This window comes from Harpia harpyja, chromosome 1 (genome assembly GCF_026419915.1).
Source record: "Harpia harpyja isolate bHarHar1 chromosome 1, bHarHar1 primary haplotype, whole genome shotgun sequence".
Taxonomy (NCBI): domain Eukaryota; kingdom Metazoa; phylum Chordata; class Aves; order Accipitriformes; family Accipitridae; genus Harpia; species Harpia harpyja.
In genome coordinates, this window is record NC_068940.1 from 28,833,486 (window position 1) to 28,859,615 (window position 26,130).

Here is a 26,130-nt window from a genome sequence, read left to right on the forward strand (position 1 = left end):
GCCCGCTAGCTGAGGATGGAGGGAATACACAAACATTTGTGAGTACTTTCCCTCCTACTAGCACTTGCACCTTTTCATTTAAAAGGAGTCCACGCTGGCCCACGATGGTGTCAGTGACAAGGCCCCTTGGGTATGATCCGTATGTACTCCAGATCTCTTGGGGAAAATACTGGGAAGGTGGAAAGGTATATTTAACTGAATGGCTGCTCCAGGCATGCGAAGTAATGTAGGAGAAAAAGGAATAAAGAATTTTCTGGTAGCCTTTCAAACTTCTGGGCACCTCCTGACTTCTCATCCTTCCCAGTTTGGCTTTCTTTACCGACAGGAATTTACGTTCTTCTCTGTCAAAAGATGATTTCAAGAGAAATCAACAGCATAAACTGAAGCTTCTTCTTCAGGAGGCTGCAATAACTTCTGTTTCTTTTCCTTCCAAAGAGCTCATAAGTTCTTCCAGGAACATGGTTACCTACAATAATTTATGCTCACCAGGTGTACTGGTGGAGACTGTTTCTGACAACTCCTTTGCCACCTTCACCATGATGGATCCTCACTACTCATACCCCGGTTTGCCCAGTTACATTTATGCTTTTTCCATAAAGAATTTACCCCAGGTATTGTGGGCAGTGTCCAGCCATCTCTTTCCGAGAGCTGGTGCATGACTTGTAGATAGCTCCAACTCGCAAGTGGATCATGTCATCTGTCAGTGAAATTCATGTCAAGAAATACATTTTCTCTTCAGGTCACTTCCAATGGGCAGGAACCTTTGAACTTATTACTGCCAGTACAGAAAGAAGAGTAGAAATGGCCTTCAGATGAAGTTGTCATTTATACCCCAAGTGGTGCAGAAGATGGATATGTAGTATATAGGTAGCTCCAGGTTTGAAAGTCTTATGGGTGTTAGGGTGGAAAGAATACCAGAACAGTCTGTTTCAGCTTTGGTCTTGATTTGGGTCCAAATTTCCCCTGTATGTATATTATGTATATATATTATATATCTATATATACACGTGTATATATACACACATATATATGTACACATAAAATAAAAATACATATAAAAATTAAAAATACACCAAGAATAACTGAGTGCCTGTAGAATAACTGTCCAAAAAGTCAGGCGAAGAGTCAGATATTTTCCTGCTTGGTGATAGGCAACTCAACATAGGTACCCCTTGTTCGCCAGAGACCCTGTAAACGCTGGGCACCACTTGTGCTCACTGAAAGCAGCAAAACTGCTCTTGCAATCCTCAACATCCAAGCCAAGTGCACGTCCAGTATTACTCCCTTTTGCGCCTGCGGAGGATAAAGGAGCTGAATCACACCACTATTCACTGTTGCAATGTTAACAGCTGGGCTCTAGGGCTAGTCACTTGGAATAGATTAGTCCTTTGTTCCATCCCTTTGTTTTTCCAAGTGCTCTGACTGCGCTTGTGAGGGAGGGGTACTTGACAACACAACTTTCTCTCAGAAATGGGGGCAAAATAAGCTCAATCAGAGAAGGCTTTCCTATCCAGGAACAGTGATGCAAAGGATACCGGGGAGCAGGGAACGAAAGGCAAATCCAGGTCCTTACACTGGCTGTCTTTGAGTCTACCAGGTGGACAGGGGAAATTTGTGTATTGACCAGATTGGGATCTGTTGTGCAGCAGAATGGGGACATCAAACGCAAGCAGATGAACTGTACTGTGATATATTCCAGCTGAAAATCCCTGTCAGAAATGCCACCAAAATCCTTTTTGCCTCGGACGATAATTTGCAGAATGTTTAGAGGATGCAGGTAAAAACAGGGTGAGCTTGAGAACAGGGGCTTTGGCCCTAGGAATTCAATAGCTCACCTTAGCAATTATGAAAGCCTTGCAATGTTTGATAACTTCAATTACAGTAACTTGCTTTCCAGAATTCAGAGAATTTTCCTGCAGAAGATCCCATCGGTAAGCTCCAGGCTTGCTTTATGTGGTTCCCTTCCTGTTCTCTCTACTGAGGGAAGTATTCTTCAATCTTGCATTGTAGGGAAACAGACAACATGAAAAACCTGTTAAGCTTAAAGTTCTTCAGGGAGACAGAATTAAAAGTTCTCTCAAAACACCTATTTACATGGAAAATATTTATAACAGTGGACTGGTAGCTGGTGTATGTATGCAAAAATTTTAGTGTGGATATGCTAATCAGTGACACCTTCAGCAGGTGTTTGCACAACTTTATACTCCTACATCCATGCAGTTAAGTTAGAGCATAGGGTGCTTGGAAGGCAGTATTTTACACTAAGTACAGAGTCATGATCAGCTGGCCCTTCCTGGAGGCTAGCAGCTTTATTAATCAGGTAGAGCTTCACAGGCATATTTTTGGCCATTAAATTTGTTTCCCTGGTACCTCTGAATAGCAAAATTTATAATATAAATAATAGAATAGAATCATAGAAACATTTAGTTTGGAAGAGACCTATGGAGAGCTCTAGTCCAAACTCATGCTTCAAGCAGGGCTAACTTCAAAGCTGGATCAGGTTAGAGCATTACCTGCATTTGTATTGTTATCATACATTCTCAGAACTAAATGATGCTGACATAAATGAAGAAATGATTTGAATTTCTCTTAAGGATGGTCTGCTTTCACTCCCAAGATGCATGCTAATCCATGTCAGCATGGATTTTATGCTGAATTTTAAGTCTTGGTTTTGTTGAGGAACTTCAGAAGGGGAATCTTTAGTAAAAGTCTACAGGTCTTGTTCATGCAAATGGCAAGCGAAGAACTCTAAATCACACAGACAATGAGATTTGGTTCAGTTACATTTCACTGATTTTGCCAAGAGGACCTGCAACATACTTCAGATATTTCTGTTAGTAAACCACAAATAATTTAAAACACGAGGTCACTAAATAAGAAAACACAAGAGTATTTGACAGCAAAAGATAATGAATGCTAAAAGTGTGGTGGCAAACCCTAAGTATAAAATGCAAGGTTTTCAGAGTGTGAGGAGTTATCTCTGAAGTCCCATTTGGTGAAACACAACTGCAATGAATATTTATTGCCACCTTATTTAGCAGCATGAACAAAAGGAACTGTTATAAATAAACAACACTATGACAGTTTCACTGCTGTTAGCTTGACGTTCTCAGCTGAAGTCAATCAAACTGAAAGACAAAGCAATCAGGGAAAAGACTAAGTCAAACATCCAAATTACACAGTTTCTATTTTTGTGTTAACTACCGTCATCACTGATTTGTCCAAGACTTACTAGTGTGAGGAAGCTGTTGGTGAAATTTGACAGGTGTCAGCATGGCATTTGCATGCTTCTAGATTGAAATGCAGGCTTTAAATGTAAATTTACATAATTTGTTTTAAGGTTTCCTTAGCATATCAGTAAAACTTTGAAATGATATAAAGGGGGGTAAAATTAACAAAGCAGAGCAATGTACATTTAAAACGATGCAATTAAGTAGTCAATAATGGGGGGGGAGGGGAACAGAGAGGCAAGTTCTGTCTTTATAACTTCTTGCAATGTCCTACTGGCTGCTCTTGCTGCAGTACCTCACCTCTACCCTCTGATGTACAGATGAAACCACCTCTCCAGTGCAGCTGTGCTGATAATAGCTGGTGACTCACTTGCAACCTATTTGTCCTCAGACCTAGTTTGACAGCCACTTTATTCTTCAGAGCAAGCAAAGCAAAACTTTAAATGTGCCACTAACTTACACGAAAACCTCCAGTGCATGTTTAGTAACCCATCTGCTCTGCAAATCTGAACTCAGGTCAGAGATGTACTGAACCCTTTGACTCAATCCAAGTAATGTATACATTTGTAAAGTATTTGCAAGATTGGTATGCACATTGCCTAGGTGAGCTCAGAGGCTTGTTGCCCCCAGCTGGCACTGTGCAGGGCAGTGCATGCCCTTAGTGCACGTACACAGCCCTCTCGGTCTCTGGTTCGCTTGGATCAGGGCTGCATCCTCCCCCAGGAATGCACTGACCAGCAAGGCTGGAGGAGATACATACCCAGGAGTTTTTCTTCAACATCTCCACTGACTGTCATCTTCTGAAATGTGATGTCTGTAGCAGACTATTTAATATAAGTTGGTGCTTGTCAGAGAGGGGATACGTAACTGGAAAATTATATTGTACCAGCAGGTTGGCCTGCTTAATTCTGTTCATGTAGTTCATCGTACAGTTTGAGAGGAACCTTCTTCACCAGAAGTTACCTATTGCATGGAAGAGACAAACCTTTCACACTGACTCTGTGCAAATGCTTCTCCATGTAATTTCAGCTAAGCTTTCAGATGCCTAAGCATGCATCGCATCTGCCCATCTAATGCTAAAAAGTATGTCCTCAGTACATCAGCCAAGCTCCACACCCAGGCATTCAGCTGGAAGATAGTTATCCTCTAGAAACTTCATCAACAAGAAGTGTGTTCATAATCAACCACCTCATTGGAGTCATGTAAGTAACCACGCTGGCCGTAATGCTAGTGTAAAACAAAGACACTATGGCTCCATGCCTGTGCCTGAAAATCCTGAAAAAATAAAAGAGTAAAATGTGGCGAAGAAAACCCTGAGATTTAAATCCCAAATGCCAGTTAGTTCTACAGTATTTTTTCTGTATAGTCAGCCTATCAAGAAGAGAATTCTCTTTACCCCAGGTTCCTGTGGAATGGCAAGTACACACACATCAGAGCACTGGCCATCACTGCTTGTCAGCTGCCACTCTGAATGTCTTTCTAAATGAGTTTTCTAAAAGTATATATATTACAGTCACATCATGTGTGTTTGTTATACTAGGCAGGCTTTGTCCCAACCCTGCTATTTATGCAAAAAGCTCCGTTTTAGGATATTACGTACTGCTTTGGACAAGGAGAATGAAGTGAGTCTTTTTTTATATAATACAGTGTCACAGCACCAAATAAACAGACCATAACTTTTATCTTTCTTTGGACACGGTACTGAAGTTTAGGCTGGAATGAAGGAGACACACTGCCTTTGGGAAACAAAAGAAGGCAAGTTCAAGAGGTCTTTGACTGCAGAGTTTTTGATTGTTGAACTTTTAGGACCAATTTCTAATGACACAGAAATACATTCCCATATAGATCATCAGCTCTGTTCTTTGTGGAGATCTTTCAGCGTTTAGGTATTCAGAGACAGCTTTCTTCCTTTATCATAAGCTTTCTTCATTCAAGGCCCGCGTTCAGTCAAGTAGCTTTTTCAGACTTGGAGAAGATCCTCCAAAGGGACATCTCGAAAAGCCAGGAATTAACTTCCTAATACAACTTCACACCTCCCCAGATGCTAGTTTCAAACTAATCATCTGTTCTGGGGAAAGCAGATGGAAAATAATATCCCTGATAAAAGGGGTCTAATGAGAGCTGGAGGACCTGTGCTGACTGCTAATTTTACAAGAAGTCCTGAGGAGATTTTTGACTGGATAAAGGGGGAATGTTGACGTTTACTGTCTGCAAAAAAAAAAAATCCTCCCACTTTGATATGGAGGAACTTTGACAAAGACGACAACTGGCCAATCTATTTTGATTTTGGCCTCCTCGAGTTTAGGATCTGGGAATGACACTTGGCTTTATTTCTCAGTCAGAGAAGTGAGGGGACGGCCTGATTTGAGTTCCACACCACAGCTCCGAATCTTCACACCCTTCTCAGCTGCCAGGAGAACAGAACAAGGAGGAAGCACGTACCACTTTCTAGGATACAAACAAAAAGGACATTATAGGACCTTTTTCACTGAAGCTCCCTCAACAGACAGGCTCCTGGAGCAGCTCTGCAATCAGCTCCTGCAGTAGGTCCTACCGAAACTGCTGTCCCTCAGCCCTCCTTGTTGCTTTTTCTGGTACTGTGCTGTTTTCCCTTCATCCCTCATTTTACACCCTTCCAGCATCAGGCTTTTTTTATCCCATGTTTTAGCTGCCCAGTTATACCCTCCTCAGCCCATACTTCTCTCTCTCAGGTCTTGCTCTCTTTCTTCCTCTCGCACACCTTTCCCTTCCCAATTTATCTGTTGCAGAGAAAGTGGAACCTGCCTAGCAGGCAGCTAGACAAAACCCATGAACCAATTTTCCCTAAAATAGATCAACCCTCTTTCTAAACCTCTTAATTAACTACATTCCTAGCCATCTCCCTTCCTCCCTGGTCAGAAGCATAATGCTTCTGCGTTCCCTGCTGTCCCCTTTTTCCTACATCTCCCCCAGCACAGGCTGCTCCTGCTATAAGCCATCCTCTCTTCAATAGGAGCAGTCTTATTTTTGGTGCGGCAGGAATGCCATCCTGCCCTAGTTCATGCAGTGTACTTTTCCTTCTTTCTTCCTTGCACAATTTGTTGCTGCAGCTCATCACACGCGCTCTGCTCGCCTTCTGCTACGGCTTGAAAGCACTCCACATTTTTTGATTTGCCTCTCCTACTGCTCCAAGACTCTGAGTGATACAGAGAACCTCCTACAGCCAGAAAGTAACTGTGATTTTTAGCAATGATGTTTGCTCTAACTATTTAAAGCACACTTAGGAAGACACATAATAAGTAGGTTTGAGGGAAGTGGTAGCAATCCACCCACTACGTTCCTTTTAGCTAACCCTTTAATTAAATATTAAAGATATGGTTCTCAGGAAGATTTAAAATAACCCACTGACAGAAAAAAGAGACAGGTTAAAAAAACAGCAGAAAATGAAATAATCCCCCCAAAAGACTTACCATACCTTCACACTGCTTTTAACATAATTTTACTGTGCTGATGACGGAAGAGCTTTTCTGAAGGGAAATAACAAACCTCATGCTTTCCAGTGCTAGATCCCTCTATCTGTTCTCAGGGAGTCCCACTAGGGATTGCAAATTATTTGATGCCTAACTAAACATACTAGTTTCCTCCTTCATAATGGATAGCAAAAAAATGTTTATAAAACTGAGTCAATAAATTACTTGAAATGTTATTCCTCAATCAAAAGACACATTCTGCTGCTGGATGCACAGAACTGATACACAGTTTTAGGGGTAAAGTGTATATATATACTGATTATAGCACGGTCTCCAAGTATAAAGCAGGGTGAGATAAATCACAGCAAGGTCTGTGCATTTGTGGTACGAAGCATTGCCACTTATAACTGAAATAAGGCACACCAGCTGTATACCACAAATGGTCAGAGCACAAAGAGAAGAGGCAGCTGATGGAGATGAGAAGTGTAAGAAACCAGCTATGTCCCCAAAACTGAGTGGCTCTGGCCTGCATAACCATTTTGGTGAAGGCTTTGATTATTTTTCTCTCTGTCTAACTGACAAACTGCTGCACTGGCAAAGCATTTGTAGATAAACTGAGCAGTGTTTTTGCACCAGTACTGCAAGAACATTTGCTCTGCTGCTGCTTCGCTTGTGTTCTAACTCCATTGTCCTTCGCTACTCTTTTGTTCTTCTCTGCTGTGTGTAGTTTTAAATCAAACTCCAAACCCCAAAACTCTCTGTATAGTCTCCACTGTTGCTGTAATATAAACAGAATCTGGTCAACCATTTCGATTTGGTCTTGTGTTAGCCATATAATGGAAAGTGTTTTCAAACACACACCGTTTTCCCCCTCCAAATTAGTCTTACAATCAATACTGTCCTGCTTTCAATTAAAATATCACCACAACAGATGTATCTATAAGGTGCCTAGAATTTCACAATAGAAAACCTATTACTTGGAATACAAAAGTTGGCCAAAATGATTGAATTCCTGAGGCAACAGAAACGATACTGGTGATTTTATTCAGCATGTGTCCAATACGATTTTCCATTCGGAATCCACATTTTTTAATGCTTTTCTTATACCATTCTAAACATTACCTTCAGCTTTTATGGAGTCCCTTAGAAAGTTTTTTTCAATTTGTTTACCAGAAAACTTAAATCTTAATGATTAAATAATAGGACATTTATATACATCAGCGGGTTTTCTCAGATACTGGGCTCTAAGTACATACAATGTCTATTGAGTGAAAATAAAAAAGAAAATTCCAGTCATGCAAATCATCTTACAAACCAAGTTCCATTTGACTTGAAAATTTTTACTCTGTCACTGGCATATCATTTTAAAATTAAGCAGATAATTTTTAAGGTTGCTTTGTCCATTTCCATTCGTTTGTTTTGCCATGTTGAAGAACTGACAGGCCACATGCTACTGCAGAAGGTACCAGCAGGCTAATAATGGTTCTGCTACCACCAACCAACCACTCCAAGCCCTGGCGTGGATGTGTTTAAAAAAACCACCTAACCTTCAGCTAACTGCACTGGTTTATTTCTGAACAGCACATCACAATATCAGCATAGATAGCACATTGTAACCGGTTGGGTGATTCCACTTAATAATTTTTCAACACTAGGACCTTTCAGCATTTTAATTCTGGTTTCATTTATGAATTAAAGGTCATATATAGAGCACAAATGAGGTCTAAATTTAGTCACAGCAGACCACAGTTCCACATAAAGACAAATCTTCAAGTTATGCTGACCTGCTAGGAGACAAAGATAAACAGCACAGCAAACATGTACCTGCAATGCACTGCTTCCCTATTAAATATTAACTGTTTCATTTACATTTAAATGAACTGAGCAGTAATGGATAGACTTTCCAGTACTGCTGTTTGGTGCTGCTGTCATGGAAAGAAGCTGAAGACAATGTGGGCTGTATGGGGGCAAATGACGCAATCTCAGCATCCGCTCAAGTGACTTCAATGATGACCATTCTCCAGTCTTGAAATATAATCCTACACAGCATTTTGTTTTTTCTCTCCCTCTGTAAACACATCTGTTCATAAATAACTTAGATGTCTCCTTGACATTCATGGTATGTAACTGAAGCTGAAGTAGAAAAGGATGGGCGGTGTACAGCACTGAAGAGATGTCACAGTACTTTTGTTCAGCATTTTTGTCAAGTGCAGGTTGCTAACATCAGCCATCAGAGACGGGAGGGGTGACCCACCCATATTTTTCATGGGTCTTCACCAAACTCTTAAATGTTGCTTCAGCTTCCTTTCGACTGAATGACTTTTTTGATTTGCCAGCTTTTCTGCAGATACGGCCCTGCACCAAACAAAAAAGAAAACCTTCATTAAACATGTGAACGTGCCGCTGGAAACCACAGCTTAACTTTTCAACGCGTCAGGCCAAGAGGTATCCACTTACAGGTACCAGAAAGCAGAGTTCCCAAACTGGGGCAGACAAAGGCATTATTAGAGATGGTTAGAAATGCTACACAGTAAAGAAAAAAAAAAAAAACACAAAACCCCAGACATCTGCGGGGCTATTTCTTCCCAGCGAGCCCCTGCGCCGGCAGGCTGCCCCGCCGTGCCGCAGGGCTCGCCGCCCTCCCTGCTGCGCCCGGACCCCTGCAAACGAGCGAAGGGACCTCCGCCATGGCGCGCCGACGCTCGTGCCCACCCCGCCAGGTCGGGGGCTCAGCCCGAAGCGGGCCGGGACAGCGAGGAGCATGACGACGTGCCCCAGAAACGGTGCCTCGGCACAGCGGGACGCCGCTTCCCACCGGCTCCCGGGGCTCTGTGGGCATCCCCCGCACCCCTTCCAGACCCATGAGAGGAAGGGGGACCCCGGCATCCCCCCCCGGCCCCCCAGGGCCAGCAGCTGGGGGTGGAGAAGGAGGCAGGCTGCTGCAAGGGGTACCGGCCCAGGGCTGGGAGGCAGAAAGAGCTTTCACACCAGTTCTGACGCCAGAGTCGTACTGTAGTCCCAGGTGTGAGTATCGCGGAGTCGACAACCCTGGAGAACCATCGTAAAAGCAGAGCGTTTCCGCGTGCTACCCGTATCTCCCCCACCACCACCAACGCAGTACGTCACTAAAAACTACATCCATCCCACAGAACACGCTCCATTCTTCTTTTTCTAATCTGACCTGTGAGAAATGAATAGCTCTGGCATCGCTTAAAGGCAGGAGCACCTTAAAACCGACTTGCTTCCAACCTACATAAAAAATTCTAATTCGTTTATTACCCCTTCATGACAAGTTTGATAATCAACGAAAATATACACATTTAAACATACTGCATCTTTATTACTTTGCAATTACATATTGCTTCTAAATGCACAGCAGTATAGAATTTCAAATCCTCGTTCGGCAACAGAGACATTTACTGAGTTATTAATAGCTCTCCTTATTTTTCACATTGGTCCATGACAACTACCGACTAACAGAGACACAAGAAAGAAATACAGCTGCAGATTTACTCCACTCTACACCAATAACACCCTTTAAAGTATTTAAGCCTATGGGATTTGTCACAAAATAGAAGTTTATCAAAGTCACAAGTCTAAATTTTAATAACTGTTTGATAGACTGCACTGAAAGCCTTTTTTTAGAATAAATGGTATTTGATAAGCAGATACCATATTCCAGTGTTACAATCATTAAGAACCAAGTTAGTGTGGTCTCATTTTTTTTCTATTCTTTTGCTCAAAATGATGCATCAGGCTGCATCTTTTGCCTCCCATATTTTACTGTCAATTTGGAATTTAAACCAAAAATTTGTCATTTGTAATTGTGTGCAACAAATAATACTGAGAAAAAAATCACGTATATGGAGGGGGAAAAAGGAAAAAAAAAAAAAAGGTGAAAAAAGAAAATAAACTCTGTCCTCAGAGCATCAAAGTTATTTTTACAGACTAAAATGAGTAAGATTAGTCTGCACTGTGGACAAATAATTTCAGTCTAGAAAGCTGTCACAATATTGCACAGATAACACTTCTGTGTTCAGCGCCACTCCTATTATAACAAAACTATGGACACATGAGATAAAAAAGCTGTTTCCTACTCCTGTTTTAGTAAGTCGTTTTTCTGTGCAGTTTGACTTCTCTTTCAGAGCCTACCTTAACTAAAGATTAGGAACAGCCTCTAATTCCCACCTCGATTTATTCACAGCCAATTTATACCCACTTGGTTTTCAGAAAAATAGCTATTTTACCTTTCGATGCTTTTCCTCGCCTTTCTCCCTGGTCGCCATTTACAGACTAGCAATGTATTTCTTCTTTAAATACCTCTTGATAGACTAAACAGCAAGACACCTTCCTCATCCCCATACTAATTTGGCAATTAACAGTTCCCAAATAAGGATGATCTGAATGGTACTCGATTTAACCCCGCCAATAAATTCTCTTAGAAAATGCTCCTTTTTAGTTGTGACAAAAGGAATAATTAAATAAAACTAGGTAACGTATTTTTAAAATCTCATTGACTAATTACCTTACACATCCTGCAGAAGTATTTTTGTTGTTACAAAACATGTTCTGTATTTTCTTCCTAATCTGAGCTTTTGTTGGAAGCATACTTAGAGAAACATAGGAAAGGATAAAGCAAAGTGCAACAGAAGATGAAATCAGCACAGAAAATGCTGTCCTCAAAATCTCACCAATGAAATACTTTTGAAAGTAATATATAAACTTACTCTAGTACTTAATTTCTGGATTAGGTCCATTTGCCATCTCTTGTCTTATACATATTATTTTTTATCATTTAATGCTTCGATACTTTTCTGAATGGTGTGCATAGCACCTAGCACAGTACTATCCATGTCTTTCCCAGCTTCATCAAAGTATTAATACTAATCTGTACCTAGAAATAGGATCTTTGCATTGAGAACAGCTATTGCTCATGTTCAGTCAGCTGCATACTGCTTTCAAACAAGGAAAGTAAGAATTCGTTGGTGTTGCAGTAATGCAGCGAATATCATCACATCATCTAAAATGTTACTGGAGCCACAGCAGATGAAATGAGCATCGTTCCATGAGTTTATTCTCATACTTCTTTGTTATTAATGTAACGGATCATTAAATCCACTTCTAAAACGCATTCTGGTACCATCTGCAGGTTGTATATAAACTGCATCATCAAAGACCAGCTAATTCTACCCCACTGTAGTCTGTGCATTTCTATGTTTATACAGAAACTATGGGTGGCATGGTTAGCACTGTCTCTTATTAACCAATATCCTGCCAGGTGTTTATAATTTGGATAAAATTTAACCTCGTGGACTGAAATTTTCCCTTGTTGGTGCCTCAAGGAAACCTGAGGTAAAAAGAAAGAAGGGTGGAATTTCAGTTGACACAGTTCGGATGCTTTTGGGTCTATACTTGGGTGGTATCTACTGTCTTAATGATTTTTAGCTTTTTGCCATTCCCACAAAACCCTTCCCCAGTTTAACTGAAAAATGGCGTTTTGGAGGCAATTATAAAAGAAAGTGCCAAACATTATAACAGGCACTGTCACCAGATGTGACTACAGTTTATTTTCATACTGCTACTTAAACATGCAGTCATTTTAACTCTGGTCAGGAGACTATGAGCTGCTGCATTCTGTAAATATGATAAATATGGTAAATACAGTACATAAATACAGCGCTGGCCATAGGTCAATTGTGCACAACTGCATTTTGACCAATCTCTAAACCACCCACATCACTACTGCCACGTAAGGAATACAGATCATTTGCAACGCCAATGATTTGATGTGTCCAGTACCAAATCAAGAAAAGATATCAAACCAATAGCTGAACAAGATCAAAACATTCCACAGAAGATTAAAACCAACAGAGAAAACCCAAGAAAGCCTTTCATAAAGATACTAATGTCAACTTTCGCTCTGAGAAGTCACACCAGGAGCTTATTTAAATACTTGCAATACTTTCAGACACTCACAGAGTGCTTTTCATAAAGGGATAACTGAAAACCTAATTAAAATAAAGAGTTGGAGAGAACATTTCAGATTTTGCCATCTGCTGTGACTTCATGTACTTATCCAGATACAATTTTAACAAGCTAGAAACATATGAAAGGTGAAAGCAATGCCGCAGCATCCAACTGGTTTACACAGCCATGCCGAAACACAGGGGGACGCGTGCTGTGCTCAGCCTCCTCTCTCGCTTGTGCTCTCACTGTGCCCGGTTTGTGTGGCGCGGTGAGCAATTGCATGCCACTCACCTCCTCTTTGCCCAAACTAATAAGTTGGAACAAACAGCTGATAAGGATCCAGTCTATAGCCCAGGGAACTGCAAGGAGGAAGACCTCCTCCAGCAGAGTCTGCTGCGAGTAGCCTTCTCGGGACCCTGGCCGTACCGGGGGATGGCTCCCTCCCGCCATATTCAGCAAAAGACCCGATGTAAACCTCGCACGTGATTTGGCACCCACATTTACAGACCACTGTGGGCAAATCTGGGAGCTTTTCTACTTCTCGGTGATGCCGCAGTAGCCTCCACATTTCTCCACAATGATGAACACATCAGCGTGTCCTCCCCTTGACAACACTGCGTGACGCTGAAGCACATCCTCAAAAATATTCAACTCAACATCTAGTAGCTCTTTAAAGTCCTTCAGTATCATTGTCAGCAATGCGCCGTATCTTTTCTTCCCCAACAACACCGTGTCACGAAGTGGTCCGAAGACAGAGCTAAGCCCCGTACGGAGATACCGAATAGGAAGCCTGAAGCTCTTCAGCCCTGCAATCCCACTGCAGTGGTGGACCTGTCCTCGTCTGGCCTGTGTGTCACGAAAAACAGTCCTGACGCTTCTTCTGGTGTTTCCAGAATCAGGATGGCCTCAAGGGGTTTTCTCTGGCAGCGATGAAGGGATTTCTCTCTCTCGTCAAACCAGCTATAGCAGCTCCCAGACCAAAACCCAACAGTTTTGGCATAGCACACAGCATCAGGTGTCGTATCACTTTTGGAACTACCTGGAAGGACAGGACTACGTAACGGTGGCTGGCCTTTCAGAGGATCATACAATCCCCGAAGTGCTGGCTGGAAGGGACCTGTGGAGGTCCCTAAGTCCAACTTAGATCCTGGAGCTGAACTGCCAACACAGGTCAGCTGTGGCACTGCCTAGCCAGGTCCTGAATCCCTCAAGGTTGTGCTCAGTCCTCTCCTGACGCAAGTCCCTGCATTACTAGGTCCCAAATTTACAGAGATTTATTGTGCGCAGTCATCAGCCCTTACAGGACTGAGGTTTATTCTGGAAACAGCTTAAGCTCCTGAGCTACACGTCTCTTGAGATGCCACAGCAAACCCTTCAGGCACACCCAGACTTCTTTCCTGGACTGGTTAACAAAAAGTTGTATTCATTGCAAACAGTACACAGCTAATAGACTCAGAAGCAGGCAAGCCTTCACGTTGTTAGCACTGGTCTTAACACAAACTCCGCAGCCCTGCATTCCTTTCATTAATCCTGGATATGCAAATAACTCAAGGTTGGTCTTCCAAGGGCAAATCATATCTGCCTTCCACACATGGGGCTAAACGTGGCCCATCATTTAAGCCAGCATAAGGGTGCATGGGTACAACTTAATTTTCTCCCTTCATCTCTCAAGAGATCTCTATAGCAGGCTCTGGTGACCCACTTCTAGGTAAATGTCAAGAGACAGAAAACAAGCAAAGGTTTAGAGCAGTACACAAAAGACTGTAGGACGTCACTGTGCCACACACTGCATCTGTGGTGATCCCTCCAAGGACAGGAGGGAGACCCACAAAGATATGCCCATTTTCCAAGTCTGATGTCCCAGGCTTCTCCATGGATGATGCAAAAACTGTGGATTTTTTTAAGAGCTGGAGCACACTATGAGTCTCCAGTACATAGCACGTTCCACTAACATGCCAGCCACTAATGGCTTTGGGCCTCAACTGTTCAAAGCCACATACTATGCAAACATATTCAAATCTTTTCTGATAAGTAAGAGAGGAATCCAGTGCTTAAGCCTGAACCAGTCTTATTCTAGAATATTTAAACAAGTTGACAGAGAAAAATATTTCCGCTGGCTTTAGAGAAGCATTCAAAAGTAGAGCAATGCTAAAGTGAGCTACCGTCATGCTCTCAGTGCAATGATTGCAATGTGTCACAACATCACTGTTAGAGTGCAATATACACAGTCTCTCCTACCAATTACACAGCTTATAATTTTTTTCCTTCATGTACTGATAAGGCACAGTTAATCACGTCTCAAAAACTGCACACAATTTATATTGCACTGTATATAATTATTAGCTATAGCTAAAACAAAGCAGTATAGAAGATGATGCAGACAAATACTGTCAATGTTGCAGCCTAAGTGAATTAAAAATAGGATGTTTTCCTGCAAATGTGTAATTTCTGAAGCAGTATTTCCACGCCTTTTTTGGTCTCCTTTTTAAAAATAATCCATAGAAAGAAGTGAAAACTCAGCAAGTTCCGGCTTTAAAGCATCCTATAAATTGCTCCTTCTGGGATTGTGACTGTTTTTTGTCCAGGAAAAAGAAATCTGTGTTCCAGCTGAGTAATTATTAATGCTCACTTGTCTATGTGCAGCCTGGTGCAAGGATCTCTCGATTGAGACGAACACTTACAGCCCCAGTCCCTGTTTGACAGCTACAGAGCACTGCGCTGCTCTTCCTTGCCTCTCCTGGAAGTTAGCACAGAGTCAGCAGCGTGATTTCAGTACAGATGAGGGTTAAGAAACTCCCTTCCTGCACTTTTTGGGTGGGACAAACTCTGCGTTGGCAAAAGAACAAGAAAATTTTGGCAGCCCATCACATTCTTGGAAGGTGCCTCTAGCATATCCAGGGCCAAAGGTGCTGTCTTACAACATGGTGGGCTTCTGTCAAAAGACATGGTCCCTGTCCATCTTAGTCTAGACGACAAAGGGACGTTTTCTCTTTCAGCCTCCTGCTGAGCTCCCTGGACTACCTCTCTGTGGCATCAGGTACCAGCAGAGTTCCTGAGGGCAAGTCCAGGCGAAAAGGCTGGGAGCATGACAGCCCCTCCTGGCATCAGCCCACAGGTCCTCCACGTCAGGAACCTGAAGTTACCCAAGTTAAACACAGCCACAGGTGTAAACCTCACCAAAGCAAAGCAAACCATCCTTTACGACAGAGTGTAAAGACAAAGGAGCTACAGTCCAGACAACAATGTCTATCTCCACATTTTCCAAAGTTTCACCATGCTAAAAAAGCAAACAGGAGTAACAAGCAGGCTACACCTGGGAACATTTAATCAAATTAAGAGCAAATTTGGTAAGATTAGAGTCACAAGCCAATGCACTTTTTCCCCTGCTATTTACACAAATGTGTCAATCTCTTGAGTATGATATGTCTCATACTGATGCACGTGGACAGCTACTCATAGTCTCCACTTCCGAGTGCTTTAAGTATGTATCCTCAAATGACCTTTGGAAAGAGGATTATCTGTAGTTCACAGGTGGGGAAGAGGAATACAGTGAAGTTATATGACTTGCCCATGACTGTATCTGAAGTCAGTGGCAAAACCTGGAAGCTAACTCGGATCACCTCTCCTCAGCCTAAGTGCTCTAACTGTGAAATATCCTCCTCCCCTCAATAATTACAGAACACTTCAATACCAGGTATATTTTAATAGAAATAATCTTGTCAAATTTATAGAAAATTTGACATTTATAGAAATTCATAGAAAATTTGAAAAATTAGTAACATCAATTTCCTCTGCTTTGTGATGCTTTAGGTTTTTTTATGGGCACATGTAATGGAAATAAGCCCTACATTTCTTACTGCAGCTGGGGTTTTGTTACCATTTGTAACACAAACCTAGAAACAGGAGAAATATCTAGTCATTCCACAGCTCATAAAGCCTGACTATGAGAAGCATCTGAGCTCCAGGACATTTCATAATGCAGGCTTACTCTTTCTTCCTCCGGTTTATTTCCACTCATCTTTGCACGCAGATTTGGGATTGTGACTGACTTGTAACTCTATCAAGGAGTCACAGCAGAGGTTCCAGGGGTTTTGGAGAGCCTGCGCAGAAGAGGATTAAATCAATGAGGATCATTGATTTTAACAACACACACAAAATCACAAAGCAGATAAAAAGACATTTTCCAAGACAGACTCTGCACGTGCACAAGGCAGGCACGCATCTGCCACACATGGTTGAGGACAGGCACGCTTGATGTACCACTCCTCAGTTTGACTTTTAACTGGAATGGGGCAAATCAGACTGGCACCTTGATCCTCTTTCAGAAGAGGAATCACCTGAATGTCCTAGGTGTGGTGCCCATTTACTTGTTCCGTGCAGACCAGTAGGGACTGCAAATTCATTTTCGTCAAAGCACACCTACACTTCTCCCTAGTTTACGCTCTTTCAATTCCCAGCGCAGCGCTGGTTTCACAGCCAGCCAGTTTAGGTGACAGTACCATGTCCTTTCCATGCAGCTTGTCCTGCAACTTCCAAGATCTACTCAATTACCACTGTGCCCAGCCGGAGTTAAAGACCAACACTGCGGAGTGCCCAGCACCGTCTAGAAATGACTGCGTGGAGTATGACTCAGACCAGCCCCAAGCCACACGCTTTTCAAAAATACAATGACATTCAACAGAAACCTGGTATTCCACTTACAAGCGAGACAACTGGATCCTGCGCACGTTAAATTTAAGACATATTTTGAGCCGTTCAGACAGCATAATCATCGCACCCCCTGAAGTTCTCCCTGTTTAACAGCGGAGTAATTTCACCTGGCAATCCTTCCATCCTCCCATCTCCCCTCGTGCCTAGCGTCAGCGTTACCTTTTTTGACAGTTACAGGAGAAGATAATTTGTAAACTGGAAATGGCATGTGAAGGACTGAATACGCCAAGGAAAAGATGAGATTTTCGCTGACTCTCATCAGCCCAAAGGAGCTTAGACGGAAAAAAGAGACACAGCTAATATTACATTACTTAACCAATGTCCCACTTTGTGAGAGCAGATGCCCAGTCGGGGGACATGCCTTGAATCATGCCCGGCAATAAGGCTCCCACGATATGAGAACCAGAATTACCGTGGAGTTACAAATCCTCGATCTGGAAGTCTCCGGTCATGCATGGAAATCCCAGGGCATTGTGTAGATGTTAGGAAATCTGCATATTTGCAAGGCTAGCCTGTATGAGGAAGAGTAAATCTTCCTCACAATAGAAAGTGGGTTATTTAGGTTACTCCTCCAAGAGGACACGTCACCCCTTGGGACTAGGCTTTCTGCACTTGAAAAAACAGAATTCTTCAACAAAGTATCTGACAAAACACCCAAATGCTACACAGTTCTCTACCTGAACACTTCCACTGAAGAAAATAAGGACTTCTTTTATAATTCAGGAAAGAAGAATCTTGCTCTTTTGAGCAAAGTCAATTTTCTTACGATCCAAAGTGGCAATTCTTTAAATTCTTATTTAGGAGATCAGCCAAGTATTGCCAGAAAGAATTAGTTCTACCTGCCATAAAACCATGTTTTAAAATAAGCAGTTTGTTTCAATTTAGTGATTTAACTTATTTGATGACTATTTTAACACTAAGGATGATAGTTGAAAGTATTTTAAAATTTTCCTTTTTATGCTTTGAAGAGGTAAAATGGAGATTATGTTCGCCCTGCTTTTTCAAAGAATTAAAACAGCCTCCTACTTCAATGAGTTGGAATCCCTGTGTCTTCATTCCTCTCAGCAGAATATATTTGCATAATAATAGTGGATAGTCAGAACAGCAATATACCAGAGTACATATGAACAATATTTTTTCCAGCCCATTCATCAATCCCAGCATCTCAACATAGCGAATGTATAAAGTGCCACGTAAAACTTCAGCTTGAAAATCCTACTTTTCTCAATTGCAATAAAAGAGACATCTTAGAAGGCCAATATATCTGATTTTCCTCTGTAGCTAAACAATATTCTGTTACCTCTTTGGCCCAGCATTTATACCTGTTCATGGGGAACAAGCCCTGTAATACATTCTTTGTCTCCTCTGTTATCTTTGTATGTGAGTCAATGTGTTTTTCAACCATGGACTTAAAGCAACATTTCTTCTCTTGGTGATAACTGGCATCATTTGCCTGGGCTACTAATAGAAAGCAAAAAGCAAGCCGGTTTTATTTTTTAAGGCCCTAATACAATACAATGGCTCCAAATAATTTAGAGACCACTGTGTTCTCTATACATTTCTGCAGCCTTTGAGATTAGCTGATTTATTCATGGCTACAGTCCTCAAACCCAGCATCTGGAGTATGAAAACCCATGGATTTGCAATTAATTTCTGCTATACATATTTGAAAGACCTGGAGTCTGCTGACCTCCTGGACACCATGCAAGTCCCATCTGCTATCTGTTCACTCATGCTTTTGTTTGAAAGGATGAAGGAGGAGTAATTTAGACTATGATTAACAGCTACCTTCTGTATCTGTTTTTCATAAAATAAGACCATTTCTCCTGCTTCAGTCTGGTAGAAGTCAGCTGGGATACTCATATTTTTAAAATGGAAAGATAAATCAGTCCAACAGTCATACAAGGCACATACCTCTTGAAGCAAACAAACGGGATTCCACTGAGGTATTTCTAACATTACAAGGGATGAAAGTACTATATACCAACAACTGTTATTTGAATTCAGGAAATTTTCCAATAGAAAATTAAATCTTAATTACAAATTATATTTTGATTTTGATTTAAATCATTATACAGCAGCATTACAGCTGAATATACATTACAGCAAGAACGCTCATAACTATGGGGTCCCTGTTCCTATTTTAGTATGTCCTGACAAAATGTTTACGCTTTTTCTATTCACTGGAAGAATAAGGGAGTGTTTTCCTCAAAACAAAGAACTTTTTCCATGACATCATCTGCAGAGTCGCCAGTTACCTGACAAGCTGCCTTTGGCCAGCAGTCCTGTCCCCAGCCTCCAGGGAGAGAACAAGGGACCCTTAAAAAGGAGGACAAGGCAGCTACTGGTCAGCACCAGTGCAAGCTTAAGCCCAAAGTCCTCAGGGCATCAGGTGCAGCTGCATTAGTTGTTCTCAAAAAAACCCCATTCCTGATGCATTATTTGGACATTGGCATACATAGCTTTGTCCTCTTTTCAACCAAACCAGCGTCAAATCATTCCTCTCCAGTAAGAAACAACACGTCTATCAGAGGACACAAAGTCCTCTGCCACTTTTGGACAAACTCTGCTCCTTTTCATTTGGGACCATACCATCCACCATGTTTTCAAATGAGAGAGATGACTCCTCCCCAAAACGCAGGCGCTGGCCTCAGCCGTGTGCCTTACTCACGGAGAGCCACGATGAACCTCCCGCTGCTTCATCACCCTCCTACGACCGGCACCGCTCCCCCTTCCTTCCTTCCATTAATGAATATTATCGCGACAACGGCACCGTTACCAGGAAGCGGAGAGCAAGAGACTCATTTTTAAATCTCTCTCTTAAATCATCAATAAACCATTTTAAAGGGTGCTGCCAAGGAGCAGTAACGCTCAGTAGGCCACTTCCACAGCCTGGGCAGACAGACAGACATGGGATGCTCTGCCTGGACAGGCACGTCAAACAGTTGCCCCCGGGACAACAACCAACCAGTAGCTCTGCAGCGGCTCACGGCTACCATTTCGAGCTTTCGCCCACGATGACGGGAGCCAGCGAGCAGCTGACTGTGCAGGAAGCAAGTACAAAGTCATCCCCTTAAAACCAAGGCTACCGTTAAGGACAACACCAAATTTTTTAAAATAGGACTCCGGATCCCAGACAGATAAACAGTCTTAGGCCTTTGATGTACTGAGAATTCCCCTCAAGATACTGACTAGAGCTGTGTGAATAATTGATTTTCTCAGCTGAATAGCTGAAGCAACCGACCAAACAAACCCCAACTTGTTTGTTAATTAACTTTTTTTTTCCCTTGAAAACTGAGAAAAAAAAAAAAAGAAAAAGAAAAAAAGCATAGTTTGGGACTGTTGAATCATTTCATTCAAACAGAAATTGTCTCTCTTCTATTTTAAACATTTTGTTTTCCAGACAAAAGATATCTAAAAATGCAATACTAGATTCGTGACAGGAAGCAAGGGTATAGGTCCCATAAGGTAGGACTTCTCTCAAGCAAGGTCACCTGAGGCATATGGTTCCTGCTTGGTGAAATCGGGAGAAACAGCCACCCTGCTTTAAAATCCAGCCCCTGGGAGACATGCTCAGCTTTGGGAACCTGGACCCAGGCTTCCCCGCATACGAGGGCAATGCTGAAAAGTAACGGAAAAGTCCTACCTCTTAATTTCTGCGTTGCGCACTTACATCTCCTTACGGACATAACTCCTGAGTGAAATGTTTCACCTGTGAGATGTCAGAATGACTTCTCTCTATTTTTCTTTTACTCTGCTAAAATGCCTGTGAAATCCATTAAAAAAATACCTGAATTTGTCAAGAATCATGACTGCCCAAAAATGTATTTTCAGTGTTAGTTCCATCTGCTTTTTGATCACTTCGTCAAAAGAAGAAGGTTATGTATGTTCATAGGTCACTATTAGCTCTGACAAAATAACACAACCGAGAAGTGCTGCATTTCTCTCCAAAGAACCAGCAGAGAACAGCAGCATTACAGTTAGCTCAGCAAAACGGGACCGATGAGAAACGCTGAATGAAATCAGCCACCTCAGTTTTATCACGCAAATCGCCAAGAGGAGGAACGAACGCCAGCGGGAAGTTCGGTCCTGCCTACTCACGCCAGCGCCCGCGCCCGCGCCGCCGAGGCGCGCGTTCGGATGCGTCACCAGCTCCAGTTTTCACAATGACTTCAGGCTAAATCACGGCGCTGCGGACCGGCGACACATCCCGGGAAGGTCCCATTTACTGACTGGCGCCGGCAGCGCCCCATCTCCCGCTCGGCCACATGGCCTCACCCTTCCAGCCTTTCTGATTAATAGCAAGCGTGCTGACTATTTCGTGCTATTGCAGGGTGCAGGCTGCTTACAGGAATGACACAATTAACCTGGTGTAAGCCATCGCTATTTGTTCAGGCCAGCTCCTTGCAGGCACCGAGACTACCCTCCGCACGGTGAGAGCTGCCCAAAACCAGCCCTGCAGCCCCGGGAAATGCAGCGCCTCGGCTCTCAATGTTTCGGCGGCTCTATTTTTGTTTTCAAAAAAATACGGTCAAAAGTAGATTACCTGTAAACTGAGAAATGAAATGGGGATAGGGGAGCGCCTGTCGTATTTGGAGCCCTATTATGCAATGGAGTCGACATTACATAACAAGGCGAGTGTGATTACAGAAACGTGGCTCCCATGACGCGGAGCCCGGCTACGATGACAGGCTGACAACCCGTCACAGGCTCTGTAACCCAGAAATTACATTTATTGTCAGTATTACCTATCAACCTTCCCACTTGGAATGAACGAGCCAAGAGGTTGAATGGTGCACGTTACACCTATTTAACTACTAAGTTACTGGCAGCAATTTATTTCTGCCCTTTTTTTTTTTTTAATCCCCCACGCATTCTCTTTTTTCATAATTAACTTCGTAAACTTCTGGAAGAACGTTATTGAAACTCTTGCATTTTAAATGTGTTTATTAATGATGCACACAGAAACATCCTCTGCTATCAGAAATTACTACTACTTTCTGGAAACCTCTTCAGTGGTTTAGGGAAGAAAATTGTCAGATTACATAGCTTAATATTTATTACTAATAAAACAATTTAGTGCTTTTCTTCACTGAGCCATTTTAGGATCCCAGTAAATCTTAATTTAACCCTTTTGCATTCAACATTCAACACTGCAGAAAGATGCTGAATTGTTAAAAAAATTGAGAGAATCTAGCATTGTCCTTCTAAATCCTTGTTTAAAATAACGAGAACTATGATCTCTATAAAAAGAGATGGGTTAACAAATAGTGAGATGCAGTAAGAGTAGCTACAGAACTTCAACATACCCCAGGCTCAATGTAAATTAAGGCTGGTTTTTTTTTTCTGGTAGATGTTTTTTGTACCCCAAGGTGACCTAGGGAAGTTGACCTCTTCAAATGAAGTGCAGAGGAAAATACTACCTGATTAAAAAAAGGAGCAGTAGGCCCAAATCAAACAGAGAAAAAGGATGAAAAGCCACTTACAAAAGAGTCCATTAAATAACCAAAACTAATTTTCAGTCTTAAAAGAAACCAAGTCTTTACTTCTGCTCATCCAAGCAGTTCCACAGAGGCAAACAGGAGTAACCTCATTTTTAAGCAAATGAAAAACATGTTATTATTTACTCTTCCCCCCCCCCCTTTGCCAAGATATGTATTTAAGAAGTTACTTAGCATCATTTACTGACAGATGCGGAGATGTGCACGTCCCCTGGGTTCAAGGGCATTCACGAAGTGAACAGGAAAATCACCCTGTCACAGCCATGTGTATATTGCCCACTACAATAACCATAAAGAAGGACTGGCTACGAGTTTCACCAGCAATATTTACCCATTTATTAAAAACGGCTCATGAAATACTTCTCTTCTAAGGATATTCTGCAGGAGAGAAAGAAAAAAAAGCATAAAACGCATTGATTCAGCTCAGACGAGATCCTCTGCCAGGGGAACCAGGTACCTCCTCCAGAGAGGAGAGCTGGCAGGAACCGTCTAGCTGCTGCAACCGCAGTGCATCCCCAAAATTACTTGTTCCTTTCAGGCAGGGAGATTTTAAACCGGTACAACTTTGCTGGCAGCTCGGGCAGCAGTTCCAGGCGCAACGCCGTGCCACAGCTCTGCCCTGCGCGCCAAGACCCAAACCCGGGAGCCCGGGGGTCGCCCCTTCTCCCCCGAGGGATGCTATGCAGGGCAGCACCAGACAAAGACCCGGGGGCAGCAGCTCCAGCGTCGCGCCCTACGCCAGCGGCAGCCCTTCACGCTGGAAAGCAGCAAGTATGGCCGACTAGTTGGTGAAGGGCAGGAGGTGGAGGACTCGGATCCCAACGCCACTGGAGCCCGAAGAGCCCCCTCTGTTTTGGGGTGAGGGAGGTGCCCCTCGGGGCGGGGGCAACGGGCACCACGTCGTCTCGGTGCCACACGCAGCAGAGCCAAGCACGGGGACAAAAGACAGGCAGGAGGACACGCCTCGCCCCTCCGAGCTGCCCCACACCTCTGCTGCACCTGCCTGAGAAGGGACCCCAGAGCAAAACACGTGTGTCCCTGCCTCCTTCCCACCGGTGACACCGGGCCCTCGGGGGGAGACCCATCACCCAGGCCTGGCCAAGGTCAGCCACAGGCAGGGCTTGACCCGCCGCCCTTTGGGGTTCCCATCTGAACACGTGCGCGCGCGCGCACCCCCACGCACACCCACCACGCGCACACAGCGCGGGAGAGCCCACAGAGCCCTACCTGCCCCTTGACCAAGCTGGCCGCAAACTGCCTCATGACAGCCTCCACGGTGTAGGCGCTGGACCAGCCGCGGGGGGTGAGCAGCTCCATGCAGATGGCTCCGCCGTCCAGGACGTAGCCGTTCTCCAGGCGGGGGCTGAGCACCCTCATGAAGGGCGGCGAGAAGGGGAAGTTGTCGGGGAAAGTGAGGTTGAGCAGGATGTACTCCGTGTTGGTCTCCTTCATGTCCTGCCACAGCACCGAGTCCTTGTCCACCTGGTGCAGCTTCACGTTCCAGTCGAAGAGGCTCTCGTCCACCAGCTCCACCGAGATGAAGCGGTCGCTGAGCCGCGCGATGTCCTGCAGCTCCTTCATCAGCCGCCGGGTCCGCACCTGCGTGCAGTGCTGCTGCCGGCCCGCGGGCGCCAGCGGCCCCGACCCCGACGGCAGCGGCACCAGCGGCGCCGGCCCCGACCCGCACCCGGGGCCGGGGCCGGGGCCGGGCCGCTGCGCCGCCTCCTTACCGGCGCCGGGCTCCCGGGCCGCCTCCCGCGGCTTCTCCCTGCCGCCGCCCGAGCGCGGCTGCGGGGGCTGCTTAGCGAGCTCCGGCGCCTTCTTGTTCTTGTGGCCCCCGGGGCTGCTCTCGCTGCTGCTGCTGCTGCTGCAGCCGCCGCCGCCGCCGCCCCCGGGGGGGCCCTGCGGCTGCGGCTTGTTGCTGCTGTTCTTCTGGTTGCCCCTGCCCCTGAGCGAGGAGCCCTGCTGGCTGCTGCTGCTGCGGTGGTGGTGGTGGTGGTGCTTGGGGTCCTCCGTGTCCCGGTTGTGCAGCCGGATCAGCCCGATTTTCCGCAGCAGAGTGGCCATGTTGTGCGCGGCTCCGCTCTCCCTCTCGCCTTTATGGGTCGGTGCGGGTTTACGAGTGGTAATTTAAAGCACCGCTCGCCGGGTTTGCTGTTCGCGGGCGGGGGGGGGGGGGGGGACGGCACCGGGCGGACGGCGAGGCCCCTCTCCCGCCGGTCCGGGCGCGGGGGGCGCGGGGGGCGCGGGCGGCGGGGAGAGAAAGGCAGCGGCGCTGCCGCGGGGAGGATGTGCGGCCGCCGGTCGCCGCTCAAACGCCTCCCCTCGCTAGGGCTGCGGCGGGCGGCATTGCAGCAGCGGGGCCGCTCCCGGGGACATCACGGCCCCGCTGCCGCGGCCATGATCCCGTGAAGAGGAGAGGAAAAAAAAATAAAAAAAAAGCGGGGGGGGGGGGAGGAAAAAAAAAAACCCAAACCACCCGCAAGGGAGAGCCCCCCGCCCCCCCCCCCCCCCCCGCACGACGGGCGGAATCGCCTGCGCTGCAGATGGCTTCCCCCAGCACCTTCGGCTCGCAGCCGGCCGAGCCAATCGCCGCCGGCCCCCCAGCGGGCCGGTCCGCGCGCCGCGCCGCGCCGAGCGCCTCCCCCCGGGGAGGGCCGGAGAGGCCGGCAGCGGAGCGGCAGCCCCAGCCCCTTCCCCAGCCCCTGCCACTGCCTCCGCGCTTCTTCCGCGGCGGCGGAGCGCGCTCCGGCCCGTTGTTCGGCGCCGCCGGCGGGGCGAGAGGGGCCGTGCGGGGCGCCCCTGCCGCTGCCGCCGCAGCCCCCGCCGCCCGCCCCCCGCGCTGCCTCCGCGCCCCGCGGCACCGCCGCTGCGGGCCTCGGCGGAGCGGCGGGCGGCGGGGGCCCGTCCCGCAGCGCCGCCGCCCGGCCGCTCCTCTCCGCTCCGCTCCGCGCTGCGGCAGCGCGGGGTGCGCGGGCGAGGCGGGCCGGGGGCGGCGACCACGGGGAGCGGCGGGTCGGGGCGCGGGCCGCCGCCACCCCGGGAAGGAGGCAGGGGTACGTGGGCAGGTGCGGCGGGCCCACGGGTACGGACGCGTGTGTCCTCGCTCGCGGGGCCAGAAAAGGACAGACCGGCCTGCTCGGGGCTCGGTGCGAACGGGCGCACGTGTGCGTAGCACATACAGAGTGCGGATATGTGAAAACTGTACGGTCATGTGTAAGGACGTAACCGCATTTAAATGCATCTGTGTGTGTGTGTTTACCGTGCGTACAC

The 26,130-nt window shown here is 45.3% G+C and overlaps 1 protein-coding gene and 2 long non-coding RNA genes across 3 annotated transcripts; 1 reads left to right on the top strand and 2 right to left on the bottom strand.

Moving 5' to 3' along the window:
• Positions 1-1,675: 1,675 nt before the first annotated feature.
• LOC128139573 (uncharacterized) lies at positions 1,676-15,924 on the top strand. Its single transcript, XR_008234431.1, has 3 exons — positions 1,676-1,777; positions 5,573-5,668; positions 15,643-15,924. It is a non-coding gene; the product is annotated as an uncharacterized LOC128139573 (long non-coding RNA).
• On the bottom strand, positions 7,705-25,295 carry UBE2QL1 (ubiquitin conjugating enzyme E2 Q family like 1). The gene is made up of 2 exons (XM_052782141.1): positions 24,085-25,295; positions 7,705-9,034 (listed from the first exon to the last, which is right to left on the bottom strand). The coding sequence occupies exons 1-2, from the start codon at positions 24,922-24,924 to the stop codon at positions 8,903-8,905; spliced, it is 972 nt and encodes a 323-aa protein (XP_052638101.1). The 5' UTR covers positions 24,925-25,295; the 3' UTR covers positions 7,705-8,902.
• Positions 22,286-24,068, bottom strand: LOC128139575 (uncharacterized). Its single transcript, XR_008234432.1, has 2 exons — positions 23,189-24,068; positions 22,286-22,779 (listed from the first exon to the last, which is right to left on the bottom strand). It is a non-coding gene; the product is annotated as an uncharacterized LOC128139575 (long non-coding RNA).
• Positions 25,296-26,130: the final 835 nt, after the last annotated feature.